This window comes from Carcharhinus amblyrhynchos, chromosome 20, assembly GCF_965287045.1.
Source record: "Carcharhinus amblyrhynchos chromosome 20, sCarAmb.v2.hapA, whole genome shotgun sequence".
NCBI classification, from domain to species: Eukaryota; Metazoa; Chordata; class Chondrichthyes; order Carcharhiniformes; family Carcharhinidae; genus Carcharhinus; species Carcharhinus amblyrhynchos.
In genome coordinates, this window is record NC_137343.1 from 41,737,363 (window position 1) to 41,754,082 (window position 16,720).

At 46.9% G+C, this 16,720-nt stretch overlaps 1 protein-coding gene across 1 annotated transcript in view; it reads right to left on the minus strand.

Moving 5' to 3' along the window:
• Positions 1-1,802: 1,802 nt before the first annotated feature.
• The window catches only part of slc2a11b (solute carrier family 2 member 11b), a 55,407-nt gene continuing 40,489 nt past the window's right edge, over positions 1,803-16,720 (minus strand). Inside the window, exons 8-12 of the mRNA XM_080208712.1 lie at positions 12,704-12,814; positions 9,995-10,096; positions 7,695-7,770; positions 3,018-3,145; positions 1,803-2,025 (exon numbers count right to left, since the gene is read on the minus strand). Of these exons, the coding sequence (XP_080064838.1) occupies positions 1,834-2,025; positions 3,018-3,145; positions 7,695-7,770; positions 9,995-10,096; positions 12,704-12,814 (609 nt within the window). The 3' untranslated portion in view covers positions 1,803-1,833. The remainder of the gene's footprint in view (positions 2,026-3,017; positions 3,146-7,694; positions 7,771-9,994; positions 10,097-12,703; positions 12,815-16,720) is intronic.

Here is a 16,720-nt window from a genome sequence, read left to right on the forward strand (position 1 = left end):
TCGCTGTGAGGTACTGGCCAAAGCAATGATGGAATCCCCTCCCTCCTAATGGGATTGTCCTCCAATCTGAGCTCTCTCCGTGATTTCAGAACCTCTATTGTTGCAGTTAGCTTACTTCTGACATGAGGTCTTGTTTTTAAATTGCAGGACACCCAATACCATTGCTGCAAACTAACATCATTAATAACACATTTTCATAACATGAACACATAACTGCAAGGCATCTGCAGCCTCATTACAACTTTCTCTAACATGTGCTATTGGACTCTGATCACCAGGTTGGGTGACTCTATATAGTACATGTAGTATACCGGATTATATCTAATACTGAAGTCCACAATCACAGTCAATTATTGTTATGACACTGACTAATTCCAGAGATTTGTATTTGAGTAGAACCAGAGTAAAGTTGTTGAAAGACCTGTGTGTAAACTAATCTGTTTTATAGAAGAGACACATGGATCTGAAACCAACTTTTATTTTATAGGTTTGTGATAGTATGTTTAATGTAAAGGTCCAGATCAGAAACCCCAAGTGTAGTTAATCTAGACCCTAAATTTTATATTTGATTTTAGAATTAGGGTGAGCATAAGGTATTTCACTCCAGGTACGATTCAAGTGACACACTAGGAAGCTTTTATCGAAACGAATTTTATTTCAGAACACTGTTAAAATATAACAAAAGCAATTAGCATAACTTTTACTTCTTAAAATACTTAAATATAACAAAGAATAATCCTTAACAACTAGCTATTTCTATTGTTCCAATTTAAAACAATATCCCCATAGATATACACCTTTCTTCAAAATTAGTTAGCATAAAAAACAAGTATGCTCATGTGGTGCTGGATTTCCAGCCTTTTAACACTTCCAGATAAAGGTCCAGAAAGCAGTTTCCAGAGAAGGACATATCCTCGAAACAGCAACATTTCAGCGAGGTAAACCGAATCTCTGGTAGCTCCAGCCTTCAGAGACAGAAAGGGATACCTCTCTCTCTCTCTGCAGCTTTGAAAGCAGCAACTCTCAGAGAAAGACCCACTCTCATACAGCAGATTCTTAAAAAAAGACTTATCTCCCAGCAGATTCCAGTCTTCAGAGAGAAAAGAAAAACATTGCTCTCTCTAAACTCAAAAGCAGCATCTCAGCTGGAATATTCTGTAAAAGCCTAGCTGTACTCAGTCATATGATCATACCTGTCAATCATCCCTGACAAGCCCCACTCTGCAAAATCCCAGGGAATACCGAAAAGAGCAGAATAGCATTAATTCAGATTAAAATCAATACGCTAGCAATTAGAAGCAATTATGCTGCTGCAGTAACAATACAGATAATAAATAGAAAGGCTTGCATAGAACAAACACTGCACAGGAAACTTGACAAAAATACGTTTCTTAAAGGCACAGCATCATTGCATTAGTTACAAGTTCTCTGAATGAGTAAAAACTTCATACATTTTATTTGTACTGAAGATTAGTAATGATTATACTCAGGCCATGGCTTTTTCGAACTAAGCTGCAATTCCAGTTTTCAAATCATCTTGCCAAAAGTGACTGAGGAAGTTCCTGACTATCTGGGCACTGTGTGTTACACAGTGTAGTCACATTCGGTTCAAATCAAAACCATCACACTCCCAATGAAACTGCCCACATTACCTCAGGAGGCAGTAAAACTGACTGAACTCACTCATGTAAGATACTGGCAATTTCCTCCTTCTGCAGACAAGCTGAAACCCCATGTGGGTACAGAAGGGATGCTTTGCAGTACTTTAATGGGGCGATTGTATGGGCCCCGAGACAGTAGTTGGGCTGGTTTCTTGGAGGCCAGTTACATTTTTCAAAGTCTTGTTATCTGCCGGTCCCTGTCGATGCTCTTTGTCATTTCACATTTTAAATTCCGGGCACGGAATTCCTTCTCGATTTCCAGGAAGGACTTGTTCTTGGTTTCAGGTAAGATGATGTATAAGAACAGGGTCACCAGGAGACACTCAGCCAGAAAGATGAGGAAACAAAACTGCTGCAATCCCTCCTGTCAAACAAAGACACACAGCCAATCACACAGTGTACAGCCCATCAAAATAAACCTACTCCACTGAGGAACAGTACCGGAGTGCCGGGGCTGGGACAGTCACTGACAGGTTCACCACACTCCTACCCATCTCTCCCCGTTACAACCCTGACCTCTCCCCCCTCACCCCCTACCCTCTCCCCACCTAGTCTCATCCCCTACCCTCTCCCCCTGCTCTCTCCCCACACCCCCTGCCCTATACACACCACCCCCTGCCCAATCCCCCATCCCCCTGCCCTCTCACCCCCACCCCCTGCCCTCTCAGCCCCACCCCCTGCCCTCTCACCCCCACCCCCTGCCCTCTCAGCCCCACCCCCTGCCCTCTCACCCCCACCCCCTGCCCTATCTCCCCACCCCCTGCCCTATCCCCTCCCCTATCCCCATACCCCCTGCCATATCCCCCACACCCCCTGCCCTATCCCCCTACCCCCTCCCCTATCCCCCTGCCCTATAACCCCAACCCCCTGCCCTATACACACCACCCCCTGCCCTATATCCCCCACCCCCTGTCCTATCCCCCTCCCCTATACCCATACCTCCTGCCTTCTCCCCCACACTCCTTGCCCTATCCCCCACAGCCCCTGCCCTATCCCCTGACCCCTTGCCCTCTCCCCCACACCTCCTGCCCTGTCCCTGACCCCGTGCCCTCTTCCCCACTTCACCTACCGTATCCCCATACCCCCTGCCCTCTCCCATTCCCCCTGCCCTCTTCCCCTCACCCTCTACCCTCTCCCCCCCACTCCCTGCCCTATTCCCACACTCCTGCCTTATCCCCCATCCCCTGCCCTCTTCCCCCCACACCCTGCCCTATCCCCGTATCCCCTGCCCTCTCCCCCACACTTCTATCCTTTCCCCCATTACCCCCTGTCTTTACCCAGACCAGGGGTTGCGATGAACGGCATCAGTGGATATAGGGCTTGATGGGTTTACTGAAGATGCCTGGAGGTACTTACCACAATGAGGGGGAACATTAGACTGATAATGAATAAGCTGATCCAGTTCATGGAGCTGCTAACCATGTAGGCCGCAGGACGTAAAGATTGTGTAAACAGCTCTCCAGTCACACTATTGGTCACACCCCCTGGTGAAACACAGACACAACACACTGAAAATAATGAATTATTCAGGGAGAACGTAGTGGCTGAGGCAATTGTATCAATCCATTAGTTAATCTCTGGATAAGGTTAAGGAGATTCAATTGCGAGGATGTGGAGATGCCGGTGTTGGACTGGGGTAAGCACGGTAAAAGGTCTCACAACACCAGGTTAAAGTCCAAGTTTATTTGATAGCACAAACCACGAGCTTTCAGAGCGCTGCCCCTTCATCTGGTAAGTGGGAGTTCTGTTCACAAACGGGGCATATAAAGACACAAACTCAATTTACAAAATAATGGTTGGAATGCGAGTCTTTACAGGTAATCAAGTCTTAAAGGCACAGACAGTGTGGGTGGAGAGAGGGTTAAGCACAGGTTAAAGAAATGTGTATTGTCTCCAGACAGGGCAGTTAGTGAGATTTTGCAAGTCCAGGCAAGTCGTGGGGGTTACAGATAGTGTGATACACGGAACAGCCATGGGGACCAAATTCGCTCCTCAATATGCCAACATACTCTTGCAACTCGGCCAACATTGTCTACCTGATACACTGCAGGAAAGGATGTCCTGAGGCGTGGTACATTGGGGAGACCATGCAGACACTACAACAATGGATGAATGAACGCCACTCGACAATCATCAAGCAAGAGTGCTCTCTTCTGGTGGGGAATATTTCAGCAGTCATGGGCATTCGGCCTCAGATCTTTAAGTAAGCATTCGACAAGGCGGCCTTCACGACATACGACAGCGCAGAGTCGCTGAGCAGAGACTGATAGCCAAGTTTTGCACACATGAGGATGTCCTCAACTGGGATCTTGGGTTCATGTCACACTATCTGTAATCCCCATGACTTGCCTGGGCTTGCAAAATCTCACTAACTGTCCAGGCTGGAGACAATACACATCTCTTTAACCTCTCTCCACTCACATTGTCTGTATCTTTAAGACTTGATTCCATTCCAACCATTATTTTGTAAATTGAGTTTGTACCTTTATATGCCCTGTTTGTGAACAGAACTCCCACTCACCCGATGAAGGAGCTCCGCTCTGAAAGCTAGTGGCTTGTGCTACCAAATAAACCTGTTGGACTCTAACCTGGTGTTGTGAGACTTCTTACTGTGATAATATCTCACAGAGAGCTTGTTGCTGTTTACAGTGAGAATGTCAGGCTTGTGTAAGATAGAGACGCAGTGACACATGTTCACAAACGACTTTAAAATGATAGTTATATTTTTGTGTTGGAGTGGCGCTGATTTGTAGACACTGGCGCTATGTAAATGAATATGTCGATGAAAATTCGGGGCTCATGTGAGGTGCTGCACTTTGGGAGATTAAATGTTAAGGGTAAGTATACAGTAAATATACAGGGGCGCACGGTAGCACAGCGGTTAGTACTGCTGCTTCACAGCTCCAGAGACCTGGGTTCGATTCCTGACTTGAGTCACTATCTGTGTGGAGTTTGCACATTCTCCCCGTGTCTGCATGGGTTTCCTCCGGGAGCTCCGGTTTCCTCCCACGGCCTAAAGATGAGCGGGTTAGGTCGATTGACCACGCTTAAAAAAAAATTGCCCCTCAGTGTCCTGAGATGCGTAGGTTAGAGGGATTAGTGGGTAAATATGTAGGGATATGGGGATAGGGCCTGGGGGGGATTGTGGTCAGTGCAGACTCGATGGGCCGAAGGGCCTCTTTCCGCACTGTGGAGTTTCTACGATAAATGGCAGGACACTGAACAGCATTGAGGGTTAGGGGGATCTTGAGGTTCAAGTCGACAGCTCCCTGACAGTGACCACACAAGTAGACAGGGTGGTAAAGAAGGCAGATGGAATACTTGCTGTTATTGGTCAGAGCACTGAGTACAAGGGTCAGGATGTCATGTTACAGCTTTATAAAAATTTGGTTAGGCTGCACTAACAGTATTCAATTCTGGTTGCCACATTACAGGAAGGATGTGGAGGTTTTGGAGAGGTTTACCAGGCTGCTGCCTGGATTAGAGGGTAAGAGTTATAAGCAGAGGCTGGACAAACTGGGTGTGTCGAATGGCCTGTTCTGCATGGCAGGGATTCTAAGATTTAACTTTATCCTCAGCAGCATTGACCGAAACCCTGGTGGCCTCCGAGCAAGCTCCAGATGGGGAAGGATGTTCTTAACGGCCACTCCATGACCCATGGAGTGTAATGCTGTTCCGTGCCAGGGCTACAGCACCATTGCTGAATATTCGACACCCCATTGCCGGTCCACCTGATCCCAGCACATGTGAAGTTAGGAGCAGGAGTAGGCCACTCAGCCCCTAGCTCATACCCCCTGGTTAAAGAGCAGATTAATGCAATGTGAGAAGGACGTTAGCCCGGACAATGTGGAATCTGTATGGGTGGAGCTGCGGAACACCAAAGGACAAAAACCTCGAGTGGGAATTTTGTACAGGTCACCAAACAGTAGTGGGAGATTTGGGATGGTATCAAGCAGGAAATTAGAGAAGTGCGTGATAAGGGCACAGCAGTTATTTAGGGTGACTTCAATCTGCATATTGACTGGGATCACCAAGCGATGCGATGGAGGAGGGTTTCCTGGAATGGAAAAGGAAGGGTTTTCTCAACCTATATGCCGAGGAACCCACTAGAGAACAGGTCATCCTAGATTGGATACTGTGTAATGAGAGAGGATTAATGAGCAACCTTGTGGTGCGAGATCCTTTGGAGAAGACTGACCATAATATGGTCAAATTATTCATTAAGATGGAGAGTGACTCCGTTAAGTCTGAGACTAGGGTCCTGAATCTGAGGAAAGCTAACTTTGATGGTATGAGACATGCATTGGCTAGGATAAGCTGGCAAAGGATACTTAAGGGGTTGACAATGGGTAGGCAATGGCAGACATTTAAAGAACACATGGATGAGCTTAGACAATTGTACATCCCTGTCTGGCATGAGATTCACTTGTGAATCAGTCTCCACCACACTCTCAGACAGTGCACTCCAGATCCTAACCACTCACTGTGTGAATCAGTCTCCACCACACTCTCAGACAGTGCACTCCAGATCCTAACCACTCGCTGTGTGAATCTGTCTCCACCACACTCTCAGACAGTGCATTCCAGATCCTAACCACTCACTGTGTGAATCTGTCTCCACCACACTCTCAGACAGTGCATTCCAGATCCTAACCACTTGCTGTGTGAATCTGTCTCCACCACACTCTCAGACAGTGCATTCCAGACCTTAACCACTCGCTGTATGAATCAGTCTCCACCAGACTCTCAGACAGTACATTCCAGATCCTAACCACTCGCTGTGTGAATCTGTCTCCACCGTACTCTCAGACAGTGCATTCCAGATCCTAACCACTCGCTGTGTGAATCTGTCTCCACCGCACTCTCAGACAGTGCACTCCAGATCCTAACCATTCACTGTGTGAATCAGTCTCCACCACAATCTCAGACAGTACATTCCAGATCCTAACCACTCACAGTGTGAATCTGTCTCCACCACACTCTCGGACAGTGCATTCCAGATCCTAACCACTCGCTGTGTGAATCTGACTCCACCACACTCTCAGACAGTGCATTCCAGATCCTAACCACTTGCTGTGTGAATCTGTCTCCACCGCACTCTCGGACAGTGCATTCCAGATCCTAACCACTCACTGCGTGAATCAGTCTCCACCACACTCTCAGACAGTACATTCCAGATCCTAACCACTCGCTGTGTGAATCTGTCTCCACCACACTCTCAGACAGTGCATTCCAGATCCTAACCACTCGCTGCGTGAATCAGTCTCCACCACACTCTCAGGCAGTGCATTCTAGATTGTAAACACTTACACTGTTGAAAAGAAGATTTTCCTCAAGTCTGTGTTAGTTCTTTTGCCAATCATTTTAACTCAGTGTGCTCTGGTTTCTGATGCTTCCAACAATGGGAACAACTTCTCTCTAACTACTCTCTCTTGGCCTTTCACAATTTTGAAAAACTCAATTAGATCTTCTCTCAACTTTCACTTTGAGAGAACAACCCCATTCTTTCCCAGTCCATCCATGTAACTGAAGTGCCTAATCTCTGGAACCCTTCTTGTAAATCTTTTGTGTGCCCCCCTGTCAAGCTTCCATATCTGTCCTAAAGTATCCGTCCCCCAGAAGTGGACACCAATGGGCAGGATTTTCCATCCCTCTGGTGTCGTGCTTTTGTGGCTGATGGCAGGATTTTCCAGTCCCGTCGCGGTTGATGGGGGTTTGCCGTTGCTTCACCATTGGTGGCACTAGAAGATTCTGCCGGCAGGAATGGCCGGAAAATCCCACCCGATATTCCAGCTGAAGCTAAGCCAGTTTTTTTCACTTTCTCCCAAAGGACATGTTTTTGTAACGAGGCAAAGATGCCCACAGACAGAACGCAGAGTGTCCTGTGTAACACAGCACGAGGCCACTGGGCTGTTGGTAGGTGCTGGGTATAAGGTGTGAGTTGAATCAGAGCAGGACGTTGTTGACCCAGCAGTCTTTGGGCAATAGGAAGGTGATGAGAACGGCTGGAGGCTTCCATATGAATAAACCCACCTGGTCCCAGGCCAAAGCTCAGAATAAATGCAAACAAACAGCTCATGGTCATGTAGGGCACCCAGCTATAGGAAGCCTGTAAACACAAAAGACAGCGGGTTACAGAATGGGTCACTGCGGACTCAGGGCTTTTCTGATCATTTAACAGCCAGAGTACATGCCAATGAATCTTTTAACTTACCAACTTAAGGTTTTCAATCTATAGAACAGGTCCCTATGTAAAGGTGGGTGGTTTGGATGGGGGTGGAGGTGGGTGGGGGGACTGGTGTAGGGGGTCGGTTTGGGGTGGTAAGGTGGGGGAGGCAGAAATGAGATGTTATCGTGGCCACGAGCAGGGAACCGGCTGACTCAGAACATCGATGAGGGAGGGCCTACGCTGGGGCTGTGCTACTTCTGGGTGGCACGGTGGCACAGTGTTTGGCACTGCTGCCTCGCAGCGCCGGGGACACGGGTTCGATTCCCGGCTTGGGTCACTGTCTGTGCTGAGTCTGCACGTTCTCCCCGTGTCTGCGCGGGTTTCCTCCGGGTGCTCCGGTTTCCTCCCACAGACTGAAAGACGTGCTGGTTAGGGGCATTGACCTGAAGAGGCGCCGGACTGTGGCGATTAGGGGAATTTCACAATAACTTCATTGCAGTGTTAATGTAAACCTTACTTGCGACACTAACAAATAAACTTTAATTTTTACTTCTACTTTACTTGACATTTACTTTTTAACTTTACTTGAGCAATCTATAGAGGAAAGTACAGAGACAGGAGCAAACCTTTTCAGTGGAGGCAATAAGGTGCAGAGTACAATGAAGTGCCGAGTATATTGCAGAAGGCAGGGCAGTGTGACATTTACAATTGCTGTTATCTGCTCAATAATTGTTTATTGGCCTCACTGAGAAGCACTGGAGATCACTGACCAAGGAGTAAACTTTACAAAACCTTTTACACCACATAATGAAACCATTGAAAACAGATCTTTACTTTCCCCCTCAGTGGTCACACTAGCAAATACTGCAAGCCAAGTAAATACTCTTTATACAGTGTTCCCTGTGAACAAGGTCTCCAGTGGCAGTTCACTGAACCTGGACCAAATGGCTCCCTTTATTCACATCGATCTTGTTATCTCTGATGTTTCAGACTTCACCACCAACGGCTGACTTCTGAAGTGTAGTCAAAGCACCTTGAGCACCTGACTTGGTCAAAGATGCTACACGCTAAAAGCAAGTTATTATTGTCATGTGGCCAAACTCAGACAGCCCGTTTGCACACGGCAGCCAGTCCCACAACCAGCACAAAGTGTTGGAGTCCAGGCAAGTGAAGAGCATCTCATCACATCCTGACTTGTGGACAGTGGACAGACCCTGGGGAGTCAGGAGTTGCTGCAGAATTCTCAGCCTTTCTCTGACGGTTTGTGGCACAGTGGTTAGCACTGCTGCCTCACAGCGCAAGGGTACCGGGTTCGATTCCCCCGCTTGGGTCCCTGTCTGTGTGGAGCCTGCACATTCTCCCCGTGTCTGCGTGGGTTTCCTCCAGGTGCTCTGGTTTCCTCCCACAAGCTGAAAGACATGCTGCTTAGGTGCATTGTGTTACAATGTGGAGGTTGACCCCCTTTTGAGAAGTAACACCAAATCCCCCATAGAGGAATACCTCACCCTGTAATCGGTTAAAAGCGTGTGTGAAGGTGTGAACTGTCCTCAGTAACGTTTTGTGGGTAACCAAAAGAAATACCTGACATGTACTTTAAAATGAACACAAGTTATTTATTTAACTAACAGGGGACTTTAACTAAATAAGTAACCCACCAAATAAAATATGATTCTAATGGAATACTGTTCAAATAAATACAATATTCATTCATTGACAAAAAAAAAGAATTCAGTCTCTCTCAAAGAAATATAAGCAGGTTTCGGAAACTTTTGGAGTTCCTCTGTTGATTTCTCTGTCTGTAAATTCTTTCTGACTTGGTACCTTTTGTTAGTTAGATGGTGCGTTCTCTTAAGAGATATCTGAAACTAGCAGAGTTGAGAGCTGCTCTCTCCCTCTCGGGTCTCGAAAGGTGGCAGTTTTTCAATTGTTCTCCCATTTTTCCTCCTGCACTCTCTTTTATACGTGTGATGACCTATCAATTTTCCTACAATAGGATTGGTCTGATGTTGTCAACAACATCAAATTCAAATCTTATAGGTTCTTGGTAGCTGACATTTGTATCCCGAGTTTTGAACATGAATCTTACTTGAAGAGAGAAGCATCTCAAACTGTTTCCACTTTGCCTCCCTGATATGAGTCCCTGCTTTTACAAACGGTATCTTACCTGATAGGTTAGTGTGACAGTCATTACAGAACACCATAGAGCCATCAGTAAGTAACCACCCAGGATAAGGACTCGCCTTCCAACACGTTCAATCAGCAGCCCCTGAGGAAGCAACGGCAGCATCAACATTGTCTCAAATACACATCTGGAAGAATCAAAGTACCCCACAGTGCAGAAGGAGGCCATTCAGCCCATCGAGTCTGCACCGACTACAATCCCATCCAGGCCACATCCGCACAACCCCATGCATTTACCCTAGCTAGTCCCCCTGACACTAAGGAGCAATTTTAGCATGGCCAAATCACCTAACCCGCACATCTTTAGACTGTGGGAGGAAACCAGAGCACCCGGACGAAACCCACGCAGACACGGGGAGTATGTACAGACTCCACACAGACAGTGACCCAAGCCGGGAATCGAACCTGGGTCCCTGGCGCTGTGAGGCAGTGTCGTCCATTAGAATTAGACAAAGGTAAAACACTTCGCATAATGACTGAGTTCAGTATCCACGAGAAAAGAAATCAAACTGTATTCTGTGATGTAACTGAGATTGCGGAGTGAAGCACTCTGTGTGACTGTCTCTAATGATAATGCAGCTCCTACACACTGTGCCACTTAATACCTTCATTGTCTGTCTCTGAACTTGTGTCTTTTAGCTCATTATCAGTTCTGGATAGACATTTCTACTTTGCAATGTCTCAGATTTGATGCATATTTTGCCGGAGACGCCCACAGCCCATGACAGAATTTCAAAAGGCCTCCCACTGCTGTTCCTGATTGGGCAATGAGCCTGATTAAAGTTCCAGTCCCCGGTGGGGTTGAAGAGTGATTTGGGAACAGTCTTTGTTGATTTGCCGTGTGTCTGGCCTCTCGGAACCTGAGGGTTTGTTAGGCCTCATCCAAAGCAACTGTTCCGGAATTGGCTGCTGAGAGACACGTTGAAAGTAGGGACAGCCCCTGCAAAGGCGCAGTGGGGAATGGCCAGAGTTCCTGCTATGGTACACAGAGGAACTGAGTCCAGGCTAAAACCCCTCAGGACCTATGTATCAGGGAAGGTTGAATGGAATATAAATGTAGATGCAATCTGGATTATAAGAGAAGTGAGGCAAGCTGGAGTGCCATACACTGCTTATACCCAATCGATCTGTCTTTGGGACTGTCACATGTGAATCGTAGCATAACATATCTTTAACAAAGCTTGTGAAGGAAAATAAAATGATTTCCAATTACTCAAGGTTTTAAATCAGAGGATTTGCGAGTCATTCAGGACTAAGAATATAAGAACATAAGAAATAGGAGCAGGAGTAGGCCATCTTGCCCCTCGAGCCTGCCCCGCCATTCAATAAGATCATGGCTGATCTGAAGTGGCTCAGTTCCACTTTCCCGCTTTCTCCCCATAACCCTTAATCCCCTTGCCTATCAAAAACCTATCTACCCGTGTCTTAAATATATTTAGCGAGGTAGCCTCCACCACTTCAACGGGCAGAGAATTCCAGAGATTCACCACCCTTTGAGTGAAGAAGTTCCTCCTCAACTCCGTTCTAAACTGCCCCCCCCTTATCTTGAGGCTGTGCCCTCTAGTCCTGCTATCCTTTCTAAGTGGGAAGAATCTCTCTACCTCTACCCTATCCATCCCCTTCATTATCTTATACGTCTCAATAAGATCCCCCCTCATCCTTCTAAACTCCAATGAGTACAGACCCAGTCTATTCAATCTCTCCTCATAGGCTAACCTCCTCATCTCCGGTATCAGCCTGGTGAACCTTCTAGGTGAAGCTTAAAGGTGAGATAATACTGAATAACCAGTTTGGAAAATTAAAACCAACACATCAACTGTTTCATGAGCCAATTCTTTTATGAGCCGAGGATGAAGTGTATCAGGACTCAGGGATCTGTCAGCACACAGCTCCAACAATTCACCCAGTACCAGTTCCCTGCTGATTATACTTCCTTGATTTACAGCTATTTCTGAGATGTTGATTGTATTCTGGATGGTAAAAACTGATGCAAAAACCAGTTAAATGAACCTGCTGTCTGCTTATTTTCCATTATTCATTCCCCAGACTCACCTTCTATAAAACTAACACTCATTTTGTTAACTCTTTTCCTTTTAAAATATCTACAGAAACTCTTACTGACTGTTTTTACATTTCCTGTTATATTTTTACTTTTTCTCCTTAATCCCAGCCAGGCCCTTTCCCCACAACCCCAAGTATTTACCCTAGCTCGTCCCCCTGGCACTAAGGGGCAATTTAGCCGATCGACCTAACCCGCACATCTTTGGGCTGTGGGAGGAAACCGGAGCACCCGGAGGAAACCCACACAGACACAGGGAGAACGTGCAGACTCCACACAGACAGTGACCCGAGCCGGGAATCGAACCCGGGTCCCTGGCAGTGCGAGGTCGCAGTGCTAATCACCGTGCCACCGCACCGCCTCAGTAGGGCTGGAAAGTTAAGAGAGTTGTATGCAACTTTGGCCCTGGCGCTGGTGGCATCGCACCTGAGCACTAGGTGGCAGCAATGAACCAATAAAGTCTCACCGAAAATGCGGTTTTGAGATGGGGATCCTTTGGATGGGATTATAGAGAATCTCAATGTAGTCCGATTTAAATTCGTCGTTTACCAATCCCTGGTGAGTCAAACCACAAAAACCACCTCATTGCTTTCTGCCACATGCATTGGGGTTCGATTGGCCGCTTCTACTTACACAGCATAAGGCTGAGAGACACTCGCAAGCCCCAGTGCCCATAGTAACATAGGGGATATATTCTTCCGCAATACCAGCTTGTTTAAATACATAGGTGGCATAGAAGTAAATCTGAAACACAGAAAACAATCTCACTTTAAATCTGACAGGCAAGGCCGCGGGGCAGAGAGACACATCACCCTCTGATTGGCATTTGGAGAGAGACACCTGGTTTGAACCATCTGACATTTGTTCAATTTCCTGGCCAAGTTTGTACTGGCAGCCAAAGCATTCATCATCTGCTGGGGAATTGTTACAATGCTGGTCTAAAGGTATCATTTAGCTGGTTCCACTATAGCCCAAGTATTGACACTAATCAGATATCAACCTCTCCATACAGAGAATAACTGTCCAGGGTTTTGAGGGTGTGCTGTCTATGGAGAAATGTTTAATGAGCTCCGAGTGAGCTTTTTAAGCTGGTATTCGAGCCCGTCTGCCTTTGGTTTTCCCCCTCATTTCTATTTATTTGGTTAAGGGATGTGAGCCACCTGTTTGCTAACCCACAATGTTCAGACAATAGGTAAACACTCCCCTTCACTTACATTTGTTCTTAAAAAAAGGCAGAAGTGGAAGAGTGGAGAGATGCCAGCAAGGCCAGGATTGGAAAGACTGCACCCAGCAGGGATGACCTATCCAGCATTAACTATGTGGGACTGGACGCTGGCTCTGAGCCAGGGGAGGGAGGCGTGCAATCGACTACAAGCCGGGAATCTTGCTCTAATAATGGCAATATTGGTCAGCTACACCCGTCGTGAAAATACATCGGCTCCAGCAAGCTGAAGGATAATAACTCACAACAGAGTTGAAGGACTTATGAACGACACCATCAGAGGTCGCCATGGCAACTTGAGCATAGCAACAAGAACTAGCTCCAGGTCAGCTGGAATCACTCGAATACCTGCTAATTTAACATCTTAACTTGGCACGTTTATTTGTAACACTAGTTGATTGGGGAGATTTCACAGTACATAGAGTAGCGTCCCTGCCTCTGAGCCGGAAGCTCTGGGCTCCAGTCCCCCCCTGAAACCTGATGGCCATGGAAGGTGCATTCATAACATAGTCAAACAGGTCAAGTGTAAATCCTTCCAGACACGTTAATGGCCGGCAGTAAGAGTGGGAGAGACCCCCGGTCAGCCATTCTTGATGTGAGAATCATAGAATCACTACAGTGCAGAAAGAAGCCATTCGGCCCATCGAGTCTGCACTGACCACAATCCTATCCAGGCCTTATTCCCATAACCCCACATATTTACCCTGCTAGTCCCCCTGACCTTAAGGGGCAACTGAGCATGGCCAATCAACCTAACCCGCACATCTTTGGGAGGAAACCAGAGCATCTGGAGGAAACCTAGACAGACACGGAGAGAATGTGTAAACTCCACACAGACAGTGACCCAACCCGGGAGTCGACCCCAGATCCCTGGCACTGTCAGGCAGCAGTGCTAACCACTGTGCCATCGTGCCGCCCATAAAGTGATGCCCCTCAAGCTACAAGTTCCTGGCGACAGACTAGCAACATGTTCCAGGGATTACCAGCTATGGAAACAGACCATTAGATGTGGGAAGAAGAAGGTTAGTGGATGAGACCAGATTTCTTACTGGGACAAAACCAACAGTTTGTCGGCAATGTGTAATTTGGATTCACCTACTTTGCACTATTTCAATGTTCCCAGCAACGTCTAAGTTTTTGTGAATGTGAAAATCATCTCACATTCTTCAAAGTTCTAGGGAATACAGGTCTAGTTTTGTCAATCTCTCCTCATAGGATAATCCCACCATCCCCAGGGACTCCTGTTGAACCTCCTCTATGGCAAATACGCACTTCTTTGGATCCACAGAATCCCTACAGTGCAGAAGAGGCATTTTGGCCCATTGGGTCTGCACTGACCCTCTGAAAGAGCACTCTACCTAGACCCACTCCCCTACCCTATCCCCATAACCCCACGCATAGATCCACTTAACCTGCATGGTCTTGGACTGTGGGAAGAAACTGGAGCATCCGGGGGAAACCCATGCAGACACGGAGAGGATGTGCAGACTCCTCAAAGACACTGACCCAAGCTGGGAATTGAACCCGGGTCCCTGATGCTGTGAGGTAGCAGTGCTAACTCGTTAAAACTTCTTTAAACTTTTGTTCTTATCCTTTATCAAAGTGATAATTTTACTTTTATTCAAGATGAAGGGACCAAGATTAAGGCGAGAGATCTTTAAGGCAGAAACATTTACGTAAGTAATAAATGGAAGTGTAAAAATATTCAATGGCCTCTGGTCACTCTGGTGCTAATGTTGCAGAAAGCTAGTAATGATTTTCCAATCAATGGAGTCTTTTTTATGTTTGTTCATGAGAAGTGGCCATCGCTGGCTAGACCAGCAATCATTGCCCATCCCTAAGTGCCCTTGAGAAGGTGGTGGTGAGCTGCCTTCTGGAACAGCTGCAATCCCTATGGTGTAGGTACACCCTTGACGCTGTTAGGGAGGGAGTTCAGGGATTTTGACATAGCAACAGTGAAGGACTGGTGATATATTTCCAAGGCAGGACGGTGAGTGACTCGGAGGGGGACTTCCAGCTGTTCCCAGGTATCGGCAGCCCTTTCCCACCCGAATGGCAGTGGGCGCTGCCGAAGGAATAAACTCCTGCAGTGCCTCTTGTAGGTGGTACTCACTGCTGCCACTGTGCGCCAGTGGTGGAGGGAGTGAACGTTTGTGGATGTGGTGCCAATCAAGCAGGGCTGCTTTGTCCTGGATGGTGTCAAACGTTTTGAGTGTTGTTGGAGCTGCAGCCATCCAGGCCAGTGGAGAGAATCGCGTCACACTCCTGACTTGTTCTTTGTAGAGATGGTGGACAGGCCTTGGGGAATCGGGAGGTGGGCTACCAGTCATAGAAGTCCCAGCCTCAGGCAAAGAACACAGGACAATACAGCACCGGAATAGACCCTTCGGCTCTCCAAATCTGCACCGATCATGTGTTCCTAAATAGACCTGTTCTTGTAGCCAAAGTATTTAGTTTCTGTTCAGTGGTGTCCCCAGAATATTGCACTGTACAAGTGAGGTGGAAGATTATTTCCACTGGTTCACACCAGCTGCAAGAGGAAAGTTGCCCAGTGCACAGGACCTGGTAAATATTCCAGCCAAGGTATATCGGAGTTTAATTGCTCCCTAAATCAGGCTGATCTATGACAATTCCATCTGTCTAATAATGTGAATCTAGGAAAAATAAGATAACCGCACGTTGTGTGCGGTCTGCTCACTGCCCTTTCCCCAAATCAACAGTTAAATTATCACAATTGTCCCCACATTTGTGTGAGGAAGAAAACAGAATTGGTGTTTTGCCCTCTCATCAGGATGTGAAAAACTGGGTGAGATTTTCCAGCTACGCTCGCCCCAAAACAGGAAAATTCCGCCTGAGGTCAGCGGATCTTTGCATGGTCCGCACCCCCATCACTCCCCCCCCCCCCCCTCCCCACCTTCCCGCTACAATTCCTGTGGTGGGCGGGACAGAAAACTCCCCCCCATTATCTCAAGTGTTACTAACAGTTCGATCAGATTTCCAACGTCTGCACTCGGGTCACTGTCTGTGTGGAGTCTGCACATTCTCCCCGTGTCTGCGTGGGTTTCCTCCTAACACAGTGTGGTTGACTGCCCTCCAAAGGCGACCAGGGATGGGCAATAAACACTGGCCAGCCAGCGACATCCACCTCACTTACACATCGGAACAAAAAAAATGAATACGCCATACAATTTGTTCTTGTTTGTTACATAGGGAATGATCATTGTCAGCCCATTGCTGGTGAATTAATCTAACCAGTTGTCAACAAAATAATGTTAAAGATCATCTATTCAGAGACCAAATTTAACAGTGTGAGGCCATCAGCACATTTCTTAAGTTCTACTTTATAATTGGCAAAGAGAAGCAATCGCTGAAGATTGCTTCCTAATTTAAACTCTCAAATGTACCCACAGAGACCTTAAATGTTTGTT